The following is a 24451-nucleotide window of genomic DNA, read 5'->3' as shown; positions in this document are numbered from 1 at the left end:
GAGTAGCGGTGTTATTGCTTCTTCTATCCTGATTTCAAGTTATTCTTTCCCGCTGTTTTGACCCGAAGCGGTCAGATACTGTGTTTTCCTTTGTTACACGAGCAGTGGGACTGGGGCTACGTGAAATTCTGTTCTCTTGGCATGAATGAGCTGCATGGTTCTGCATTTCTGGGGAGTTTCTGAGTTCCCCACTTTTATTTTCTATATGCTGTGAGTGGATTCCTCCTGCACTAAGAGCAGTCTCTAACATAGTTGACCGTGCGCCGGAAGCAAAACTTGGAATCTGTTCTGATAGCAGCGCCTTATAGGGCCATCCCTAAAAGAGAACTCTGCCAAGTGATGATTCAGCATTTATTTCCTATACGAAGTTCTGTATTGTTTTCCTTTTGCTTCAGGTTGAGGATGGAGTCCACAGAGGAAGGCAGGCCTGGGTCCTCAGAGGCCTGCGTGCCAGCCCTGAAGAGGCACATGGAAGCATCCGCAACATTACCGTAGACTCCCTGCCAACCAAGTGGGCTTGGATTCGGACATTCTCAGTGGGGATGGTCAGAGGCTGATGGGACCATAAAGCAAGTATTTGAACTTTGACTACGATAGGCCTTAGTGTTCTCTGTGTCTCCCGTATTTGTGTCTTTTCTAGCGAAAAAAGATAGGTTCTTTGAGTTACTGGTGTATCGCATAATGCTAGACACAGCGAGGGCACGGAGTCATTGGCGTGGAACCGAGTAAAACTGAACAGTAGTAGTAATCTTAGAAACGTCAGATGATGGGTATTATCCATTTGTCGTTTGTGTAGACCTTCGCATATGTAAAATGTACATTTTGGCCATGAGCATTAGCACTTAGAAGCATTTACCTCTCATAGGGAACAAAAGGAGTGGGTCATTGATAGTTCTTGGGGTATTTACAGAATATTTACTTGAGCTCCCTAAATGCTCAGTACATATGACGTGGCTTTCATGTGGCTGAAGCACAGCTAGAACCTGCAGGGAGCAGCACATCCTGGGAGAGGTGTCGTAGGCTTCACATCAGGATTTAGGTCCTATGCTTCAGCTCATGTGCCAAGGATGCAGAGACCAGAGCTTTTGCAACCGAGGTTGTTTGTGAGGTGGTTCGAATTGAGACGTTGCACCTTTAGATACAGAATTGTTCTCCTGTGAGGAGATCATGGAGTTTCGAGGTAGACATTGTTAAAACTGCAGGAACCTGGCACTTCAGGCCTTACTTCCTGTCTATGTTCCCTTATTAATTAATTGAATAGGCGCTCGTCTGAAAACCACTTACATAACGAAAGCATTATTCAACTATAGGACGGGAGTTTAACTAACACTTTGATTATGTGTCTCAAGTACTTAAAACACCTCACTCTCTTTCTGACCTGAGCCGGCACAGAGTTCTCATGATCTGCCAAAACAAACCGTCTTCTGTAGCTCCGCCTCTTATTTTGCATAGGAAGTGGCATGGAGAAGTAAAAATTGGGGAGTTTTGACAGAACTGGATTTATGTCCTAGCTCTTAATAGCTAGGTGGCCTTGGGAAATTTATTTAACTTCTCTGAGCCTCAAGTTTCCCTGGAAATATGAGACTATAAAGTTTGAGTGAAATGATTTCTATAGTTCTTGACAGATTGTAGGAATTTTTAAGAATGGTAGCTACTACTTCCTTTCTGTCAGCTTACTTTAGTTATATCCATCCTTTTTTTTTTTCTTAAAGATTTTATTTATTTATTCATGAGAGACACAGAGAGAGGCAGAGACACAGGCAGAGGAAGGAGCAGGCTCCATGCAGGGAGCCCGACGCGGGACTCGATCCCGGGACCCGGACTCGATCCTGGGACCCGGGGGTCACGCCCTGAGCAGGAGGCAGATGCTCAACCGCTGAGCCACCTGGGAGCCCCTATACTGATCCTTTAAGGCACTGCTGTCCAACAGAACTTTCTGTGATGACGGAAATGTTCTCTATTTGTATTGTTCAATTTGGTGGCTATTAGCCACACTGTGGCTGTTGGAGCAATGACAATGTGACTGGTGTGACTGAGGAATTTAATTTTTAATTTAATTTTAATGGCTGAATGTAGTGTTATCTATTGGACAGTGCAGTTGGTTTTTTTTTTTTTTCACTTGTGATGAGAACTTTTAAGATCTCTTAGCAACTTGCAACTATACAATACAGTATTATTTTGAGTGTCATTTTAAAGCTCATTCAAGACCTGTACCTTTTTTCTTCATGAAGACTTCTGTGCCCAATGATTCTTATTCTATCACTTATTTGGTACTTCCCATGGACAGTAATTTTCTTTTTCTTCTTCTTCTTTTTTTTTTTTTTTTGGACAGTAATTTTCATGAATCTTGTCTTTCTAGCTCCATCGTATCTGCTATTATGGATTTTTAAATCTTCACACTGCTGTATCACAAACATGATAAAAATATAGTTGTAGGCTCGCGCGTCCCCCGCGCGCCGGAGGCCGGGGCTCCGCGCGGCTTCGCGGGGCAAGGAGGAAGCCTGGGCGCACGCGGCCCCCGTCTTCCCCGGGGTCGTGGGGCCGGCCCGGGTCTTGCATAAGGGGCGGAGCGGGGCTGCTGTGAGCCGGAGGCGAAGATGGAAGGCTTAACGCTGAGCGATGCGGAGCAGAAGTACTACTCGGATCTCTTCTCCTACTGCGACATCGAGAGCACCAAGAAGGTGGCGGCCAACGGTTGGGTGCTGGAGCTATTCCTGATTCCTGGCCGAGCAGCTGCCCAACGACGTGGTCCTCCAGATTATGGAGCTTTGTGGTGCAACGAGGCTTGGTTACTTTGGAAGAAGTCAGTTCTATATTGCTTTGAAACTTGTAGCTGTTACCCAGTCTGGTTTCCCTTTAAGAGTGGAAAGTATAAATACAGTAAAGGACCTTCCTCTGCCAAGATTTGTTGCTTCAAAGAATGAACAGGAATCTCGCCATGCAGCCTCATATTCTTCAGATTCTGAAAAACAAGGGTCTCACTCTGGTGTAATTCCACCACCACCTGGCAGGGGGCAAGTGAAAAAGGGATCTGTAAGCTATGATACTGTCCAGCCTCGTACATCTGCAGATCAGCAGGAACCTGCATCTCCAGTAGTTTCACCCCAGCAGTCCCCACCAACTTCTCCACACACATGGAGGAAGCACAGCCATCACCCCAGTGGGGGAAATAGCGAGAGGCCTCTTGCAGGACCTGGACCATTTTGGTCTCCCTTTGGTGAAGCACAATCAGGTTCTTCTGCTGTTGATGCAGTGTGGTCAGGGCATTCTCCACCTCCACCACAAGAAACTTGGGTCGGTTTTGCAGATACTCCACCAACCAGTACTCTTTTAACCATGCATCCTGCTTCTGTCCAGGACTAGACAACAGTACGAACTGGAGCATCAGCTACAGCTGCCAGTGAAATTCATAAGCAATCCAGTAGTTATGATGATCCCTGGAAAATAACAGATGAACAAAGGCAGTATTATGTAAATCAATTTAAAACCATTCAGCCTGATCTAAACGGATTTATTCCAGGATCTGAAGCTAAAGAGTTTTTTACAAAATCAAAACTTCCTATTCTTGAACTTTCTCATATTTGGGAACTTTCAGACTTTGATAAAGATGGAGCATTGACACTGGATGAGTTTTGTGCTGCTTTTCATCTGGTAGTTGCTAGGAAGAATGGCTATGACTTACCAGAAAAACTCCCTGAAAGCCTAATGCCCAAATTGATTGATTTGGAGGACTCAGCAGATGTTGGAGATCAGCCAAGTGAGGTAGGTTATTCAGGCTCTCCTGCAGAAGCACCTCCAAGCAAGTCACCATCAATGCCATCACTAAACCGGACTTGGCCTGAGTTGAATCAGAGCAGTGAGCAGTGGGAGACATTTAGTGAACGCTCTTCAAGCTCACAAACTCTGACCCAATTTGATTCTAACATTGCACTAGCTGATCCTGATACTGCTATTGTTCATCCAGTTCCCATTCCTATGACTCCAAGCAAAATCCACATGCAGGAAATGGAACTGAAAAGAACTGGCAGTGATCATACTAATCCCACTAGCCCATTACTGGTGAAAACATCTGACCTGTCGGAGGAAAGTAAGATCAATTCATCAGTGAAATTTGCTTCTGGAAATACTGTAGCAGATGGGTACAGTAGTTCAGATTCTTTTACTTTGGACCCAGAACAGATTGGAATCAACGTAACTCATCAAAGGTCTCATTCAGGAACATCTCCTGATAACACTGCACCACCACCTCCTCCTCCAAGACCACAGCCTTCTCATTCTAGATCATCATCTTTAGATATGAATCGGACCTTTGCAGTCACCACAGGACAACAACAGGCTGGAGTTGTTGTCCATCCTCCTGCAGTGCCTCCAAGACCACAGCCCTCACAGGCTCCTGGTCCCGTTGTGCATTGCCCAGTGGATGCTGATGGCCTGATAACTCAACACTAGTACCTCACCTCAGCAGATACCAGAACCAGATTTTGCAGATTTCAGCCAATTTGAAGTATTTGCTGCATCAAATGTAAATGAAGAACAAGATGATGAAGCTGAGAAACATCCAGAGGTCTTGCCGGTTGAAAAAGCTTCAGATCCTGCAAGTTCTCTTCGAGTTGCCAAAACAGATAGTAAAATTGAAGAAAAGACAGCTGCTAGTGTTCCCGCCAATGTGAGCAAAGCCACAGCACCTCTTGCTCCACCACCTAAACCTGTTTGAAGAAGATTAAAATCTGAAGATGAATTAAGGCCAGAAGTTGACGAACATACGCAAAAGACAGGTGTCTTAGCTGCTGTGCTTGCATCACAGCCTTCTATTCCTAGGTCTGTTGGGAAAGATAAGAAAGCAATTCAGGCATCAATTAGACGCAATAAGGAAACCAACACAGTTTTGGCCAGATTGAACAGTGAATTGCAGCAACAATTAAAGGATATTCTTGAGGAGAGAATTTCTCTGGAAGTTCAACTGGAACAGCTTCGACCATTCTCTCACCTATAAGCCAATTGCCGTTAACTGTGAACATACCCATTTTTAAGCAGTTTGGGTTCAAGCCAATTTGGAGACCCAAACATTCAGCTCACTGCTTAATTCAACGTTAAATTTTATGATTCTGTTTTGCCCTATATGTTCACCTGTATTTAAGTGTCTTTTATTTTTTAATTTCAACAATAAAAGGGTCAGGATGACTTTTCCTGGAGGAAAAAAATATAGTTGTAATAATAAAAATAATAATAAAAATAATAAAAATATAGTTGTAATTTAGTAAGTTTTAAATTATAATTAAATGTAATAAAAGAAAAAAATTAAAAAAATGTAATACAAGAAACTTCCTAGTTAGCAGTTTGGTGAATGGGGAATAGTCTGAAGGTTGCCTGCAGTGATGAACAGCCTGTGGATGACTCTCAAGTGTTGGAAGATGAAATCACGCTTTTTCTTGTATTGCCATCTGGTGGCCAGCTTGGGCTCCAAATGATGCCAATTCAATTGGCTCCAAATGATGCCAATTCAATTTTGCTGTCAGAGGAAGGTTTTCTTTAGTTTATTGTAATAAATTTTTACCAAGAGTAAAGGTTAAATACACTCAGCATTGGCTGAAATGAAATTGATACATGCTTTGAAAAAAAAGTATTTTATTTTTTTAAAGATTTTATTTACTTATTCATGAGAGACCAAGAGAGAGAGGCAGAGAGAGAAGCAGGCTCCAAGCAGGGAGCCCGATGTGGGACTCAATCCCAGGTCTCCAGGGTCTCCAGGATCAAGCCCTGGGCCAGGGCCAAAGGCAGGCGCTAAACTGCTGAACCACCCAGGGATTTCCCCCCCTGGGAATTTTAAAGTAGGCTCCACACCCAACGTGGGGCTTGAACTCGTAACCTCGAGATAGAGTTGCATGTTCTACTGACTGGGCAAGTCAGGGCCCTAGATTACCTTTTTATATGAATTTATGGCTCCTTCCTTCCTTTTTTTTTTTTTTTTTTTAAAGAGGATTCTGTGGGTACAGGGTTTTCTGTAGTTACCAACCCTGTGCACTTGGTGAGGTTCGCAGCATCCTGTGCCATTTGTGCCCTGTGTCTCTGAATTTGCTCCCACAGCTGCTGAGCTCTAGTTGCAGCCAGTACGCGGCTCCTTCCTCTTCCACACCTATTCTCTTCCTGTGAGACTACTAACTTTGTAATCTTTCAGAGTTTAGTTGGACTTACTGCACAGTTTTACCCAAACTTTTAAATTTATAGGAAAAGCTGAGCTTGTGTAAGAAGTCCTGCTCTAATGTAATATTGAGCTTGGGCATTTTATGACAATCTCCAAATAGATGGGTCACTTTATAGTATTGACTGTAGGTTCATATAAAGAATGAAGTTTTCCTTGAGGTTAATTTTCTTTGAGGCTATAGGGTTATGACTTGGGAGTAGGTTAGTGTGCCTTCGGGTCATGTGATAATGACCTTTATTTATTTATTTACTTACTTTTCATTTTCCATAGATCATACATCTGGAAAGAAGATGCTCCGGTAGTTAGTTGGTAGATGGCGTAGTTCCAACTAATTCCCAGATGGAAGTTGATTCATCTGTTACCAGAAGTAAGTGCAAAAGAAAATTATTTTTACTTCATTTGGATTTCTAGTCCCCTGCTGTTTCAGGGCTCAGTGTTCTTAGTAGTTGGAATTTGATAGTTTGAAAAAGCCTTAGTTCTCACCTCAAGAGGGTTCTCTTGGTTGAGATGAGGAGCCAGTGGTGGTTTGCCCTTCATCGGTCACTCGCAGTTTGCCACGATGAAATGCATGGTGAGTCCGTGTTTCAGCCGATCACCCTGGTCAAACACATGCTCTGAGCAGACTAAGGCTAGGGCAAACACTGGAGTTGAATTCTGCTTCTTGGTATTCTTACTGGGATTTAGCCCTCAGGCCCAGGTAGTTCTTAAATCTTTGAATTTTGGATCCGATACTATAGCACTCTGTTGTGCTGTGATCTTTTGTGCTATCTTCTTGAGATGGAAAGAACCAGGGTCAAGAATCCTCCATCTAAACATCCAAACATCACAGAAAAAGCACTGATGACTGGTATAATCCTATCAATCACTTTATTTGGCAGTTTTAAACTTACCACTATTTTATTAATCTATCTGTAAGATCAAGAGAATCCCAGAGTTGGTTGAATCAATTTTGTCAAGATCATAGAAATGTGACACTGTATAGTCCTTTATAAGTTATGATACAGGTTTATCTTTCTTGAAATGGAAGGGTATTCATGATACATTAAGCTAAAAACTAGTTATAGTGCAGTATGTGTAATCCTTTTTATGCTTAAACATTTTCATAAACTTACGTTTATTTCAGAAATTATCTGAAAGGATATACTCAAATACCAGGGGTTCTTGTCTCTAGAATTGGATTCTAAGGGGGACCTTGTTAATCTGTATTTTCTGATTTTATTATATTTATGTATTGTATAATGAGCCTACACAGAACCGGCTTCTATTCTTTACCCGTGCCTGCATATTTCAGCAGAGAATGGGGTACATATGAGGGAGAAACACAGGAAATGCAAGTAATTCGAAGTAACAGCAGCACTTGAAATAGTTTTTAGTTTTGGCTATCTCTTTTGCAGAAATGAAGTTTCAGGAGACCAAAACTAGAGCTAAGTCTCACTTCTCTCCCAGTCTGGAATTCTTGGGTGCTACAAGTCCTGGATATACAATAGATGATGACAACATTTTTCTTTTATGGTAAGGCCTATGTTGACATTGAGAAGCTTTGAATACATATGAATCTTTGAAAATTCAGCCTTGTGTCTTCATGGCCAGTTGCTAAGTTGCTACAAATTTTATTTTTTAAAAAAGTCAACTAAAGATGCTGAAAGCTGGCATATGATAATAGTTACACATGGATTCTGGAGTCAGACTGGGTTCAAACCCATCCTTTGTCACTTAATCAGCTATGTAACCTTGGCACATTTCCTGACACATCAGTGTCCTTATAACTTAGAAGATGAGAATAACAGTAATGTTGTCAAAAGAATAGTACTTGACTTTGAAAATTACATAATAAATGGTAAGTGGGTGGGCTTAGAACATTGTTTAAGCATACGGTAATTGCTCGATAGATGTTAGCTGTTTTATCATCAAAGTCCATGTGCAGTGTCTGCTTATGTGCGTCTTTCCGCCAACTGGCCTATAGCTTCTCTTTATCTCCAGCACACAAAGCCTAATTTAGTTCTAGAATTAGGCAAAGTATGGTAGTAAGGACTATAGTGTGTATCTCTATATAACTGTTCTAATAACATTTGTAGTTGATTGATCTTGTTTTGGTACCAATTTATTTATCACCTTATTCTTCACTTTGTCTATTTAGCTGGTTCTTCTAGTTCTTTTTTTTTTTTTTTTAAGATTTTATTTATTCATTCATGAGAGACACAGAGAAAGAGGCAGAGGCACAGGCAGAGGGAGGAGAAGCAGGCTCAAGGCAGGGAGCCTGATGCGGGAATCGATCCTGGGACTCCAGGATCACGCCCTGGGCCAAAGGCAGGTGCTAAGCGGCTGAGCCACCCAGCGATCCCATGGTTCTTCTAGTTCTTAATGGACTTCTTAAGAACTTAGATGTAGTGATTCCTATTAAGAGTGACTTGAATACAATGGAATATTACTCAGCCATTAGAAACGACAAATACCCACCATTTGCTTCCATGTAGATGGAACTGGAGGGTATTATGCTGAGTGAAGTAAGTCAATCGGAGAAGGACAAACATTATATGGTCTCATTCATTTGGGGAATATAAAAAATAGTGAAAGGGAATAAAGGGGAAAGGACAAAAAATAAGTGGGAAATATCAGGTAGGGAAACAGAACATGAGAGACTCCTAACTCTGGGAAATGAAGTAGGGGTGGTAGAAAGGGATGTGGGCGGGGGGTGGGGGTGACTGGGTGATGGGCACTGAGGTGGGCACTTGACGGGATGAGCACTGGGTGTTACTCTATATGTTGACAAATTGAACACCAATAAAAAATAAATTTATAAAAAAAGAAAAGAGAAATAAAATCATGAATGAAAGAGATCACCAAAAAAAAAAAAAAGTGACTTGATTGCTTTATCTTTAAAAATGTTTCTCAAAGCATTTTTAAAAATGGTTGGAGATAGGGGATCCCTGGGTGGCACAGCGGTTTGGCGCCTGCCTTTGGCCCAGGGCGCGATCCTGGAGACCCAGGATCGAGTCCCACATCAGGCTCCCGGTGCATGGAGCCTGCTTCTCCCTCCGCCTGTGTCTCTGCCTCTCTCTCTCTCTCTGTGACTATCATAAATAAATAAAAATTAAAAAAAAATCTTTAAAAAAAATAAATAAAAAATAAAAAAAAATGGTTGGAGATAAATGTTGATGGCTGTTCCTCTCACTGCTTGGAGCCTTACGTAGTGGGATTTTAGTCCATCATATATCAAAGCTGCCTTGTCTTCACTCAGGGCACCATGGGGGATGGGTTGGCCATCCGTGAGTGTCTTCTGACATTTGCAGAGTCAAACAATTACAAAGCAGGTGGTGATTCTGGATTAAGAATGTACCTGTAACTGAAAAATAAAACTGATATGAAAATATGAGGATATTGTTCTTAGAAAACCCTTCGACTACAATAAATATTTGAATAGCACCTACCTGGGCCTATGATAGAAGGAGGTCTAGTAAACGGATTCTGAGAGTTACTGAAACATTATACTCTGAAGTCATTAAATTTTAAGTGGTTTAATCAGTTTTCTACTGATGAGTTTCTAGTGATCAGTTTTCTACTGAGTGGCTGTTTACACATTTCAGGTTAATATTAAAAATGTCTTTTTCTTTACAACATGAAGGTACATGATTCTTCAAATTAAAGATAGAATCTGACTTCTCTCACCAGAAATGGTTTATAGAATCAACTTGCAAAAATGTAAGAGGCAGCAAAGAAAAGACCAAGATATATATATATTTTTATTATTCTTACATTCTTTGCTAAATTATTAACTCCATGAAAACAGGAAAGCTTCCTTATGTGTAATGCCAGAATAGATACTCAAAATACTCAAAAATATGTGAAGTGAATTGAAACTTGCATTATATTTTTTTTTCAAGTCTCTGGAAAGTGGTAACCATTTTAATGGCATTTAGCAAGACATTTTTTTTTACATGTAATAATTAGGACTTAGATTTTGAGTCTGATGGATATTGATGGATATAACATTTAACTATCTGGATACCAGTGTTTACTTAAAACTCTTAATACTTGGGGCAACTGGACGGCTCAGTTGGTAAAGCATGCATCTCTTGATCTCAGGGTTGTGAGTTCAAGCCCCCTATTGAGTGTAGAGATTACTTAAAAATAAAATCTTAAAAAAAGCCCTAAACTCTTTAATACCAGATTATGATGCTTGATCCATTAAGAGTCAATGAAGAATAGCCACCAGAACAACCTGGGTATGGGAAGAATAATTATATAAAAGCTTGCTGATATTTAATAGGAAATCTTTTATTATAAACATTTTATAGCCCTTTTGGACATTTGTCATTGATTTGAGTTTTACATACCACTCAGGTATGGTTAAAAAGTTATTATTTCTGCCTTATATTTATAATTTTATTTTCAGTTGTTTTGGCTAAATTATACTTCAGAGACTTTTTTGCTCTATATAGTATATTTATATCCCTGAGGTGGGATCCCTGAGTGGCTCAGCGGTTTAGCACCTGCCTTTGGCCCGGCGCGATCCTGGAGTCCCAGGATTGAGTCCCGCGTCGGGCTCCCTGCATGGAGCCTGCTTCTCCCTCTGCCTGTGTCTCTGCCTCTCTCTCTCTCTCTCCCTGTGTCTCTCATGAATAAATAAATAAACAAATCTTATATCCCTGAGGTTATATTTTACATGCAAAAGATATAAAATACAACCTCAAATATTGGAAGTCTACTACATATCTCTGTATTTTGAAATGTGATTTAATACTCAAGCTTATACTAGAATTATACCAATGGTATGTCACTATAATAACTTGTTAGAATTTGAAATCTATTTTATTAGATTAAAATTCTTCTATTAAAATGAATATAAGCACCAAATTAATTTTAGAGTATATCATGCTAACATTCTTAAGTTTCAGTGATAATGGGGGAAATTACTATCTTGAAATTCTTAGAGGAGTGTGACCTATAAATACTCAATATAACTGTTAGGTACTTAGAATATCTACACAAGATCAGTATCAAACTTTATGGTAAAAAAAAATCATTTTTGGAAAGTGAAAATAACCTGTAGTTAAATGGTATAAGTGATATGTAAGCACAAATTGTACAGTCAAAATTTATTCAGACCCTATGTTAGGAAGAGTAAATCTCTAAATGAAATGCAAAATTTTAAACCTATAGAAAACAAAGAATATAACGACATTGGAGTAGACATAAGTACAAAAAGAAAAGATTGATAAAATTGTGTACATTAAAATTCAGACTTATGTTTGCCTGCCATGTGGCCAACAAAGGACTCTGTTTAAATCCAGAAAATGATCAAAGGGTATGAATGAGTAATTCACAGATGTGGATCCCTGAGTAATTCACCTAAAAAGATGCTTAATCTCACTAATAATCAAAGAATTGCACATTAAAACAACATTCAGATACCATTTCACTGCCATCATAAGGGCAAGAATGAAAATAAAATGAAACCAAAAAATGGCACTGGTATATGTTGCTGAGTCTGAAGCAACATACTCCGGTGGTAGTGAAATTTATTTGATGCTGCTTTACACAAACCCAGTCTCTGGGTACTATATTTTATAGGAATTCTCGCCATGTGCACTCAAGGAGACATGTACGAAGGTTTATCGCAGTGTTTTTAATCATAAAAACCTGGAAGAAATGTTCATTAGAAAAGTGGATAAACTGTGGTATATTTGTAGTATTTGGCTGTTAAAATGAATTGTGCAAGGTATGTGTATTTACTTGACTACATCTCAAAAATGGAGTTAATGAAGTGATAGGTGCTGTGTGATAAGGTTTAGTAGTTTTAGGGAAATGCAAAAGAATATTGATGTATACATATACACTAAAAATATAAAAGAATGATAAATACCAATATCTGGCTTGTTTACCTCTGGAGAGGTAGGAGGAAAATGCGGAGGCTTCAGCTGTATTTGTAATGTGTTACTTCATTAAAAAAATGTCAAATGTAGGGGGATCCCTAGGTGGCTCAGCAGTTTAGTGCCTGCCTTTGGCCCAGGGCACGATCCTGGAGTCCTGGGATCGAGTCCCACGTCGGGCTCCCGGCATGAAGCCTGCTTCTCCCTCCTGTGTCTCTGCCTCTCTCTCTCTCTCTCTGTCTATCATGAATAAATAGATAAATAAATCTTTAAAAAAATAAAAAAATGTCAAATATGAGAAAGATTTCTGTTCATTAAAGCTGAGTGATGGCCAATATTTTAAAAAGCTCTTTTTGGTAGATGGGTCTCTATCTCAGCCTTGATTGATTTCAGTAATCTCATTCCCAGGAGCACTCTAGAAAAGAGTCAATGGAGGGTTTGTCTATGCCATAATAAAAGAGGACACAATGCCACTAAGAAGCAGGTTAGTTCAGTTCCTGGTGTCCCAGGAATATTAAGATTTTATAGCACCTCACCCCTTTTATTCTATCTGGCAAAACTCATTGGCAAAAACAAAAAGTATACATAAATAGATGTATATATGGAGATGTTAACATAGTCCTACAGTCCTACAGCTGAGTGGATCAGGAATTTGGAACGGATTTAGTACGGAAGTGCTGTGGGGAACACTAAGGTCTGGGGAATCAGGTCTTGATTCAGGAGCAGGAAGAGATGGTTTTCTAGTACAAACCTAAGTGAGATCACAGGTTAGGTCCTGGCTGAATTGCTTTGTGTTTCCTAACTTTCAATGAGCTCGTGCCCTTTTGTTGTACTATGTCTGGCACTGTCACAATCAGAAACTGCATGAAGGCTCGGAAGGCCAACGGCGCTGTTGCGGGTTCACACACGGAGCCTTACTTCTGTTGAGTCCAGTTGGGAGCACGGTAAACTCCCCGGGAGGTTTTAAGGACTGTGCAAAGGCCAAGAGGACTCTAGCTACTGGGAAGCCTCTGCAAGCAGAAGAAAACTAGCAGGAAGCTGTTTACTTAGGACGGGTGTATGTGAAGCATGGGTCAGCATTAGAGCTCAGGATGCAGGGGGGATGCGGGGCTCTGGTGTCAGGATTAGAGCTCAGGACTCAGGACGGGGGTCTGCGTGGCCGTGGTGCTTGTCGTGTGCTGCTCTGTCGGGCCATGTCCGTCTTTCACGGTGGGGTCGCCCGTGGCCGTGATGAAGCCCGCAGTAAGGCCTGTATTCCTGGGACCCCTCAAATCTTCAGCTCCTGATCAATATAGTTTCTCTACTGGTCTGTTAGAACCTGTATGGATTCTCACAGGCTCCTATGGATTGCGCAGGAAATCACCCAGTTTGCACAGAGAGCAGCAGGTAACGGCACGAGAGTAAGACGCTGGCAAATCTCTGAATGATTCTAAGTAGGTCCCGGGAGTGCGGGCAGGTGTTGAGCAGGCGTCGGGCAGGTGTGGGGCAGGCCTCGGGCGGGTGTCGGGCAGGTCTCGGGCAGGTGTCGGGCAGATGTGCAGCATGTGGCGGGCAGGTGTGGGGCAGGAGTCAGGCAGGCCTCGGGCAGGCCTCGGGCAGGTGTCAGGAGGCCTCGGGCGGGTGTCGGGCAGGCCTTGGGCAGGTGTGAGGTAGGCCTCGGCAGGTGTCAGGAGGCCTCGGGCGGGTGTCGGGCAGGTGTTGGGGAGCACGGGCAGGAGTCGGGCAGGCGCCGGGCAGGCGTTGGGCAGGCGTCGGGCAGGCCTCAGGCAGGTGTGGGGCAGGCGTCGGGAGCGCGGGGAGCTGTGGGGCAGGCGGACGCGGTCCTCCTCCGCCTCGCAGCGCCGCTGGGCACGTTCCGACACAGGTGAAGCAAGGAGCAGTTCTGTGTCCTGCGCAGGTGCTCACGGGTGTCCCTGGCGCGGGCGGCACAGCACCGCGGCGGAGCCCGGGTCTCCCCAGGGCGGCACCGCGCGTCTCCGCGCTTCTGCACCAGCCACTGACCAGCGCGCGCCGCCCTGGGACAAGCCCCGCGCCGCCCGGGCACCGACCTCCGCGCCGCACCGGCCCCGCCGATGGGGCCTCCGTACCGGGAGGGAGCAAGCTCGCGAGCGCAGCACCACGGCCTTCCCACCGCGAGCCCTCGACAGCGCAGCGGGACCCGTGCCTCAGCGCCGGAGACGCGCATGCGTGGGGCACGTGCGCCTGCGTGTGGGCCATAGCCCGACGGGCCCAGCATGCTGAGCGGCCGGAAGCCCGTGCCGGCGCTGGCGGGGAGGCGGGACTGCGCATGCGCGGCTGGCGCAGCAGAGGCGGGACGGCGAGGGCTCGGCGTCTAGGGCTGTGGACACGACGGCGTGTTCCTGCGCTTTTCCTGGGCCTCAGGTCAGACGCGCGGCTGGAATCGGCGGTCTCGGGGTGTCGCCGTAGGGGCCACAGGGAGGCGGGAGCCCGGGCTGGGCGGCGGCGTGACGCCCCCGCTCTTCGCCTTCCCTCGCCTGCACGCGGCGCCACTGGACTGGCCGCGCCTCCCTCCCGGCGCCCCTCCCCGCCCCCCTCCCGGTCCTCTTCCCGGTCCGGCCCGGCCCAGCCCGACCCTCCTGCCTGCCTGCGCCCCTTACCTCGCGGGGTGAACCGGGCCTGACACTCAGGCCGCGGGGCCGCCCAGCCGTGGAGACAACTCAGCGAGTCCCTGCGGGGACAGGTGTCGGAGTGCCCTCGACCCTGTGACCTTGGCATCTTTTCTTTTTTCTCTTTTTCTTTTTCTCTTTTCTCTTTTCTTTTCTTTCTTTCATCAAAGTAACGTTCTTGACGGAATCTGTTGGTTAAGAGGTGTGTTTGATGGGAGCATTTTCCTTGGCGTATTTTCGGGGCGTCACAGTTTTCTCATATAATGCATGATTTTGGTACATCCAGGATGTCGCTGTCCAGCCTGGGCCGGTAAAGCCAGGGAGTGGGGACGTTACATTGAAAAGTAACTTAAGGGTATTTATTTGTGTAAGATTTTAGTTCTAACAATTTTTTTCCCCCTGAAAGTATAATATTCAATAGTATTTATATTAATAGGTGAGTTATTTGGTGGTAAAAATGAATCAGCTTTTATATAAATGGTTATTTGCTTGGACTGGTTATTTTCCACTAAATGCTATCAGATCACTACTCTTTTTTATGTAAGGCAACACAGGTAAACAATCTGAGGATATGAAAAACCTAAAAGTGCAACTTAAAAAACACTTTGCACTAAAGAATGGCTGAAAATTGGGGCGCCTGGGTGGCTCAGCGGCTGAGCATCTGCCTCTGGCCCAGGGCATGACCCCCAGGGTCCTGGGACCGAGTCCCCTATCGGGCTCCCTGCGTGGAGCCTGCTTCTCCCTCTGCCTGTCTCTCTCTCTCTCTCTCTCTCTCCCTCCCTCCCTCCCTCTCTCTCTGTCATGAATTAATAAATAAAACCTTTTTAAAAAAAGAAAAAAGAATGGCTGAAATTGGTACCTGGACTTCTATCTGCCAAGTGTGAGAAGTGATAGTAAAATATTCTAGCAAACTACAGATGGGTGATAAATTTGGCTTTTTTTTTTAGGTGTTGAGGAATGGCAAAAGACACTAATTGTTATTTGTACTTTGAAAATGTTCCTAAAGTTTATTTAACATATACATATTATTATTGGCTTTAATAAGATTTGGACTACTTGTGTCTTTAATTTGTCTCTAAGGGACACCTGAGTGGCTCAGTGGTTTAGCGCCTGCCTTCGGCCCAGGTCATGACCCCGGGGTCCTGGGATCAAGTCCCCCGTCGGGCTCCCTGTAGGGAACCTGCTTCTCTCTGCCTCTCTATCTCTCTCTCTCTGTGTCTCTCATGAATAAATAAATAAAATCTTAAAAAAAAATTGTCTCTAAAAATTTTTTTCATGGGCTTTCTAGAGGTTTACACAAAGGAGCACAGTTAATATTACTGAGTAAAATGTATATGATATATTGATTATAATAAATACAAACAACAAAGTACAATATTTTATAATAAAATGAAAACATGCTCTATTTCATTTTCACTGACATTTGACTCTTTTGACCTTCATATTTACCCCTCGTTAGGTTTCCTTTCAGCATCAGGAGACTTTTTGCTATGTCTCTATGTGAAGACATGCTGCTGTGTAACTACCGCAGGTGTCGACTCAAACTCTCTGGCTATGCCTGGGTCACTGCCTGCTCCCACATCTTCTGCGATCAGCACGGCAGTGGAGAGTTCAGTCGTTCCCCAGCTATCTGCCCTGCCTGCAACAGTACCCTTTCTGGAAAGCTGGACATTGTCCGCACGGAACTCAGTCCCTCAGAGGAGTACAAAGCCATGGTGCTGGCTGGACTCCGACCGGAGATCGTGTTGGACATCAGCTCCCGAGCACTGGCCTTCTGGACGTACCAGGTTAGTGCTCAGGCCAGTTTCCAGACAGCAGGATTTGAGGCGTATGTGGAAGCTTCTAATGTTTGTTTTTTTCTTCACTGTGTTTGTATTCATTTTTCATGAATATATAGAAAACGTTTTTTTAAATAATTTTGTTTTTTGAAATCTGAAAGAAAATAAAAAAATCTACCATAATGCCATTGGTCAAAGATTATTGTTGGTATTTTTGTGTATTACTGGACTTTTTTTGTGCATAAGTATGTATTATATATGTGAATGTATATTTTATCCAAAAATATGGGTAATATCATTTAAAGCTGACAGTATATTATGCTTATTATGAATATTTTATTAAATATTTTAAGATTAGTTGTCCTATCATAATTTAAATTGTTGTATTGCATCATAATTTATTTTCAAGCTATAAAAGTGATGAGCTTTCTTTTTTTTAAATTTTTTTTTTTATTTTTTTATTTATGGTAGTCACACACACACACAGAGAGAGGCAGAGACACAGGCAGAGGGAGAAGCAGGCTCCATGCACCGGGAGCCCGACGTGGGATTCGATCCCGGGTCTCCAGGATCACACCCTGGGCCAAAGGCAGGCGCCAAACCACTGCGCCACCCAGGGATCCCAGTGATGAGCTTTCTTATCATCAAATTCACATATTTAATTCTTGGCTAAGAATAAATTCCTGAAAGTGAATGAGTACATTTCAAAGTTGTAAAAATTATAGTATTTTGTGACACCGGGTGGCTCAGTCAGTTAAGCATCCTATTCTTGACCGTAGCTGAGGTCATAATCTCAGGATCTCGAGATCAAACCCTGATTTGGGCTCCTCCCTGAGTTGTGGAGTCTGCTTAAGATTCTCCCTCTGCCCCTCCCCTGTGTGAACTGTGAACTTCTCTCTCTCTCAAAAAAAAAAAATTTTTTTTTTTAAATTGTAGCATTAAATAAAAATAAAAATAAAAAATAAAAAATTGTAGTATTTTGTTTCTTTTTTTTGGATATTTCATTTTTAAGTAATCTCTATATCCAATGTGGAGCTTGAACTCATAACCCCAAGATCAAGAGTTGTGTGCTCTGAGTCAGCCAGGCACCCCCCAAAATTGCAGTATTTAATACTGCCCTCCACTTAGGCCATATCATTTTGTGTTCCCTTAGTTTATGAGGGTGCTTGATACTCCATACTTTCTACTCACCAGTTAGATATGAATAAAGTAGGATCTCATTATTCTTTAAATATGCCTTTCTTGGATGACTTTTAGATGAAAACATTTTCTTGTATTTTTTTCATGTATTTTTTTTTATGAATTGCCTGTTTCAATTTGCTTATTTTAGTTGCTGTAGTTTTTTTTCTTATTGTTAAGAATTCTCTATATGTTTAACTCTGATTTTGCAAGAAATTTTCTCCTTTTTCACTTATCTTTTATTCTGATTTTTAATTTTTTTAAATTGTTGAGTTCTAAGAATTCTTTGTATGTTTTGGATAACAGTCTTTTATCAGATATGTCTTTTATAAATATTTTCTCTCAGTCTATGTCTTGTCTTTTCATTCTCCTGACATTGTCTTTGCAGAGCACAAATTTTTAATTTTAATGAAGTCTAGCTTATCAGTTCTTTCTTTTGTACATTGTGCCTTCTGGTGTTGTATCTAAAAAGTTGCTATCAAACCCGAGATCATTTAGATTTTCTCCTGTGTTATAGGAATCTTAGAGTTTTGTGTTTACATTTAAGTCTATGATTGATTTTGAGTTAATTTTTGTGCAGGTTGTACAGTCTATGTTTAGATTCATTGTGACCTCCCTGCTTTGCTGGCTGTTGCCCCAAGGCTGCTATCATTTACTTGCCTTGTCGACCATTGCAGGGTGGCTACCTGTCTCTACAAAGCCAGTAAGAGAGAGCGCGCGCTACTAAGGCAGACTTTATAGTCTAATGTAATGTACTCATGCAGCAGCATCCTGTCATTTTTCCTGTATTCTAGTCATAGTTTCTGTTCACATTCAAGGGGAGGATCTGTGTAAAGGAGGCAGGGATAAGTGGAGGCTCTTTTATAATCTGTTCTCCACACTCAGGATTACTGGAAATAGGAAATTATCTCTAAAAAACCTTAAGGGGATCCCTGGGTGGCGAAGCGGTTTGGCGCCTGCCTTTGGCCTAGGGCGCGATCCTGGAGACCCGGGATCGAATCCCACGTTGGGCTCCCGGTGCATGGAGCCTGCTCTCCCTCTGCCTGTGTCTCTGCCTCTCTCTCTCTCTCTGTGACTATCATAAATAAATAAAATAAATAAATAAAAAATAAAATAAAAAATAAAAAACCTTAAGACTACATGTCAGTTATTAAGGTTAGACAAGTATACTTCTTTTGTTAGTATAATGGTAACAGTTTGAGAGTATTCCCCCAGAATTTTTTCCTATGCATTTAGTGACACTGTATTATTTTCCAGAATAACCATCCTGCTGTACATCTAGATTGCTTCTTAACCTGGTTCTAAATGTTAAATTAATAACATCCCAGTGTGTAAGTCTTTCTTTTCCTTTTGCATTTAAAGGTTTATAATATGTAACTTTGTATTTATTACTTTTTTTTTCTCTTTTGAGACAGGTACATCAGGAGCGTCTCTATCAGGAATACAATTTCAGCAAGGCTGAGGGCCATCTGAAACAGATGGAGAAGATATATACTCAGCAAATACAGAGCAAGGATGTTGAATTGACCTCTATGAAGGGGGAGGTCACCTCCATGAAGAAAGTGCTAGAAGAATATAAGAAAAAGTTCAGTGACATCTCTGAGAAACTTATGGAGCGAAATCGTCAGTATCAAAAGCTCCAAGGCCTCTATGATAGCCTTAGGCTGCGAAACATCAGTATTGCTAACCAAGAAAGCACCCTTGAACCATCCATGATTGCACAATCTGGTGTTTTTGGCTTTCCATTAGGTAAGAAGGGGCATATAATATCCAATAACTGTCCTTTAAATCTTTCACGTTATGTTCTGTGTAGTTCCAGGAAGGCAGTGGAGTCTCCAAAGGCCTACAGTGGTGGTAGGCTCCAGATTCTTTTTTTGTTTGTTTGTTTAGATTTTTAAAAAAATTATTCATGAGAGAGAGAGAGACAGGCAGAGACACAGGCAGAGGGAGAAGCAGGCTCCCTGCAGGGAGCCTGATGTGGGACTCGATCCCAGGATCCCAGTATCATGATCCAAGCCAAAGGCAGACACTCAGCTGCTGAGCCACTCAGGCGTCCCAGCTCCAGATTTTTTTTTTCTTTAAAGATTTTATTTATTTATTCATGAGAGACACACACAGAGAGAGAGGCAGGCTCCATGCAGGGAGCCCAACGTGGGACTTGATCCCAGGTCTCCAAGATCAGGCCCAGGGCTGAAGGCTGCACTAAACCACTGAGCCATCCGGGCTGCCCCCCAGCTCCAGATTCTTCATCCATGTCCCAGCATGTACATCTTTGCTTTTGTCCATTTTATTGACTTGTGGTTAAATTACATCTTCAATGTAAATAGAGAGTAAATCTCTCCAAAGTAAAAGTTTTCAAATTGGTGCTTTAAGTGAAAAGCTATTTCCTTGCAGTAATAATAATAATATTAGCTGCCATTTATTGATTCCTTACTGTGCTAGCCACAGTTAGAATTTTTTTCATGTTATTTTTAGAACTTTATGATGTAGTTATTGTTATTATCTTTATTTTACAGATGAGAAAACTGAGACACAGAAAGTTTAAGTAAATTGATCAAGGTCACAGAACTACCTTCAGAGCTCACACTCAACCCCATTTCCTTCCTCAAGAAGGCCATGTTCAGTTTCTTTCACATGGCAATACTGATTGCACAGTTCTTAAGTTGTTGGTTGGTTGGTTCACTTTTGTGTAATCATTCACCAAATATTCATCAAACATACTTCATTTGGTAGGCGGCTAGACATAATCTTGGCAGTGAGAGTATAAGGATTATCCAGATAGAATTCCTGCCTTCTGGAAGTGCCCATCTAGGAAGATACCACTTCTTTCCTGCTCACTAGGTGCTTTGGCGAATGCAGTGAGCTCATACACATCTCTTCCTGAGTTCTCCTCTTTATACTACTCTTGATACAACAGATTCCAATAGATTTTTGCTATGCTATTAATATAAATTATTTTTGCATATAAAAAAGTGAAGTTTCTTGTACTTGATTTTCCTAAAAATGCATTTTTCAAATTATAGGCTGAGGAAAAAGATTTGGTAAGTGAGGAGATGTCCTAGAAAAGGCAGGAAGTAATGAGATGAGGAGTATCAGTTATAAGAACTGAAACAAAAACAGGTTTTTGGTTAACTTTCAGTTAATCATAATTGTAATTTAGTCTTTCAATGTGTTATTTTATATTAACATTATAGGTGTTTTTTCCTTGTTACATGATTCACGTTTATTTTTATTTCTTTCATATTCACTAGTTCTTTCTTGTTCCACTTTTTATGCACACTTACCTTTTTACTTTTACTTGTTGCTACATTCGTTGGCTTGAAGCAGGTATAGTCCACATTCTCCTTTAATTACACGTTCCCTTTAAAACTTGTAGAAGCCAAAGAATGGCTCAGTGGAAGTTAAGTGCTAATTTAATCAGATCTGTTGTCTGATTTTTCTTAAGGTTATTCTTGCATCATGAGTATATGCCAGTTTCTCACAGTTGTCATGTATTTTCTAGCATGTTTATGGCAGTCTTTATTTTTATTTTTTAAAATTTTTATTTATTTAGGATAGTCACAGAGAGAGAGAGAGAGAGAGAGGCAGAGATACAGGCAGAGGGAGAAGCAGGCTCCATGCACCGGGAGCCTGACGTGGGATTCGATCCCGGGTCTCCAGGATCGCGCCCTGGGCCAAAGGCAGGCGCCAAACCGCTGCGCCACCCAGGGATCCCTATGGCAGTCTTTAAAAGAAAAATTATTCTTAACCTGGGACAAAAGATTCTATGTGCATACAATATTCCTTTGAAATTGATCAAACAGATAACAAATAAAATTATGAATTGTAAGTTCTAGCTTTCCTAAAAACGTGTATCATTGTGTCATTACTTTGGTGATGAGGTCATGGCTCATTATTAGAAACTGCATCAGAGCAGAAGGTATCGTATATACTGTGGTCATGGGAGGGAGTGGGAGCCATCATAGTCCTTGTCTTTACCCAACATGAAGTTTATATTTTACTGTTTCATAGGAATTGAGTTCTGTTAAAATATTTATTAAATGAATTTTGTGTTTTTGTTCCTAAAGATCTGTAAGGAAATAGATGCTTACTTTTTCCCCTTATTTTTAAACTAGGGAACAACTCCAAATTTCCTCTGGATGGTACACCAGTACGAAATCGGGGTGGCGGAGATGGAGATTTTCAGTTCAGACCATTTTTTGTGGCTTCTCCCACAGCACCGGAACCCAGCAACAGCTTTTTTAGTTTTGCCTCCCCAAGTCGTGAGTTAGAACAGCAGCAAATCTCTAGCAGGGCCTTTAAAGTAAAAAGAATTTAGCTCACTTTACAAAGTACTTCTCTCTTCATATCAGTGATCTCATTTAGCAAATAATCTTTTATTCTAGTTAGGAGTCACCGACCTCTGACCTCTGTGTGCTGTTACATTTTCAACTTAGGAGAAACTCAGTGTCGGTAGGAGTGGCTTTAGAGTCTGGTTTCTTTTCCTGTTTCCATTATTTAATGCATGAGCATTATATTAAAGTCAACTTTATTGTGAATTGTTGAGTTTTCACCTGTAGTGAAAATGTTACAATATTATTGCGTGTTTTGTGGATCACCATTTGTTTTCTATGTTATTTCTGACTAAACTAGGTGTTTATGTATATAAGCACCTATGTTACATGTCTGCTTGTCACTTTGTGTTCTGGTATTTATGCATATATGTATATATGTATATTCCTTTACATTGATATTTTGTTGGATTTGCAAGTATATTTATGTGAAGATTTTGGTCTCAGGAAATGGCAGGTGAATCTACAGCTTGTTATTTGGGTATGTTTATCTATTTGTATTTGCCCTTGTATTAATTTGTTTGGAGGTATGCTCATGTGGGTGAATAAGAAGACAATTTGACGCTTGTATGTTGTCTGTATTTCTATTTAATAAAGTTATTTTATAAGTTGATTTTTTGGCATTTGTTTTAAAATGAAATGACTATCTTTTTGTCTTGAACCTACTTACTTAGAAATGTACTTTTACCATAGAAAACAACAATATGTTATTGATCTCAAGAGATTATGTTAATTAAAATACTTTTAAAGATTTATTTCTTGTTTTCCTTTATTAAAATTTTTTTTTGACTTTATTTATCCATGAGAGACACAGAGAGAGAGAGGCAGAGGGAGAAACAGGCTTCATGCAGGGAGCCCAATGTGGGACTCGATCCCGGGTCTCCAGGATCACACCCTGGGCTGAAGGTGGCGCTAAACTGCTGAGCCACCCAGGCTGCCCTTGTTTTCCTTTATTAAATAGCATTTCTGACCACTATCACAAATACCTTATTTAAAATGTAGAGCCAGGGCACCTGTGTGGCTCAGTTGGTTAGGTGTGGGACTCTTGATTTCAGCTCAGGTCATGATCTCAGCCCCTTGCTCAGCGAGGAGTCTGCTTTAGGATTCCTGTTTCCCTCTGCCACCCCCACCCTCTGGGCTCACACACTCTCAAATCCTAAAAGCATACCTGTTGCAGAAGTAGGACATCTGGGTTCTAATTATGTTGTTTTCCCATATATTGGTTGTGAGTTTGAGTTAAACTTTCTGAGACTGTTTCTAAATCTGTAAAATGAGGGACTGGATTAAATTATCCTGTAAACCTTTTCTAACTCTCAAATTTTATTATTTATTTTTATTGGTTTGGGAGTAATTACAGTGGAATTACCCTAAATACTAAATCCCATTGTCATTTGGGTAAGCATTTGAGGATCTTTTATAGTCCTAGAAAGGCAAGTGATTATCCTTGCTTTACATAATTGGATAGTAAGTAATGTTTTCTTCCTTAGTATAGAATATAAAATCTCTTCAACATTTTTTACTGTATCTCAAAGTTAAAATGGTGTCCGAGAAAGAGGATGAAAAATCTTGACTTAAAAGTTTATTTTGAAAACAATCTTTAAATATTTTATTTAAATTCAATTTGCCAACATAAAACACCCAGTGCTCATTTCATCATGTTGACCTACAAGTTTTAAAACATCTCTTCCTAATTCATAGTATCTCTTAATACAGATTTTTTTATTTTTATAAATTTATTTTTTATTGGTGTTCAATTAGCCAACATATAGAATAACACCCAATGCTCATCCCGTCAAGTGCCCACCTCAGTGCCTGTCACCCAGTCACCCCCACCCCCCAGCCACCTCCCCTTCTTGTTGATACAGATTTTATAGATGACACTACAAAGTGTTTTTCTCTATGCAGTTTTAAATTTTGTTGAAAAATGGTGTGGGGAAATAATTTTAGGTATATTCCTGATTTCTGCCTTGCACCTTTGCTTCTTGTGTTTGGTTCTCAGGATTAGTTTGAAATACAAGTAAGCTATAATTAAAAGGTAAAGAGAGGGGATCCCTGGGTGGCGCAGCGGTTTGGCGCCTGCCTTTGGCCCAGGGCACGATCCTGGAGACCCGGTATCGAGTCCCACGTCAGGCTCCCGGTGCATGGAGCCTGCTTCTGTCTCTGCCTCTCTCTCTCTCTCTCTCTCTCTCTCTCTCTCTCTGTGACTATCATAAATAAATGAAATTAAAAAAAAAAGGTAAAGAGAGACTATTAGGACTATTACATGCTACTTTTAAAAAGTTAGTTATTGTAGAGTTTAGTATATTCACGTCACAAATTCAAAAGGTGGAAAAAAAACAGGCATAGAATAAATAAGGTCTCCCTTTCACCTCTGTCCCCCAGTCCCTCGCTTCACTTTTCTGAAAGCAAACACTGTTGTCAGTATCTTGCATCTCTTTCAGAGATAATCTGTGTGAAAGCAACT

The 24451-nt window shown here is 41.4% G+C and overlaps 1 protein-coding gene, 2 non-coding genes and 1 pseudogene across 3 annotated transcripts; all 4 read left to right on the top strand.

The window, feature by feature from the left end:
* The first annotated feature begins 400 nt into the window (after positions 1-400).
* CCNB1IP1 (cyclin B1 interacting protein 1) lies at positions 401-22600 on the top strand. The gene is made up of 6 exons (XM_025992076.2): positions 401-569; positions 6473-6569; positions 7597-7714; positions 16159-16486; positions 19072-19405; positions 21772-22600. Exons 2-6 carry the CDS (start codon positions 6542-6544, stop codon positions 21972-21974), a joined length of 1011 nt encoding a protein of 336 aa, XP_025847861.2. The 5' UTR covers positions 401-569; positions 6473-6541; the 3' UTR covers positions 21975-22600.
* Positions 2579-5186, top strand: LOC112914840 (ralBP1-associated Eps domain-containing protein 1 pseudogene; annotated as a pseudogene).
* LOC112915108 (small nucleolar RNA SNORD126) lies at positions 6751-6827 on the top strand. Its single transcript, XR_003234002.1, has one exon. It is a non-coding gene; the product is annotated as a small nucleolar RNA SNORD126 (small nucleolar RNA).
* LOC112915106 (small nucleolar RNA SNORA79) lies at positions 9356-9504 on the top strand. The gene has a single exon (XR_003234001.1). It is a non-coding gene; the product is annotated as a small nucleolar RNA SNORA79 (small nucleolar RNA).
* Positions 22601-24451: the final 1851 nt, after the last annotated feature.

The sequence above is a fragment of the Vulpes vulpes genome, chromosome 10 (assembly GCF_048418805.1).
Source record: "Vulpes vulpes isolate BD-2025 chromosome 10, VulVul3, whole genome shotgun sequence".
Taxonomy (NCBI): Eukaryota; Metazoa; Chordata; class Mammalia; order Carnivora; family Canidae; genus Vulpes; species Vulpes vulpes.
This window is presented reverse-complemented; position numbering and strand designations above follow the sequence as displayed.

Coding starts and splice junctions, on each gene's coding strand:
- CCNB1IP1 (XM_025992076.2), top strand. CDS start 6,542: ATGGAAGTTGATTCATCTGTTACCAGAA. Junction 7,715..16,158: donor GACAACATTTTTCTTTTATG/GTAAGGCCTATG, acceptor ACCCCTCGTTAG/GTTTCCTTTCAGCATCAGGA. Junction 19,406..21,771: donor TGTTTTTGGCTTTCCATTAG/GTAAGAAGGGGC, acceptor TTTTTAAACTAG/GGAACAACTCCAAATTTCCT.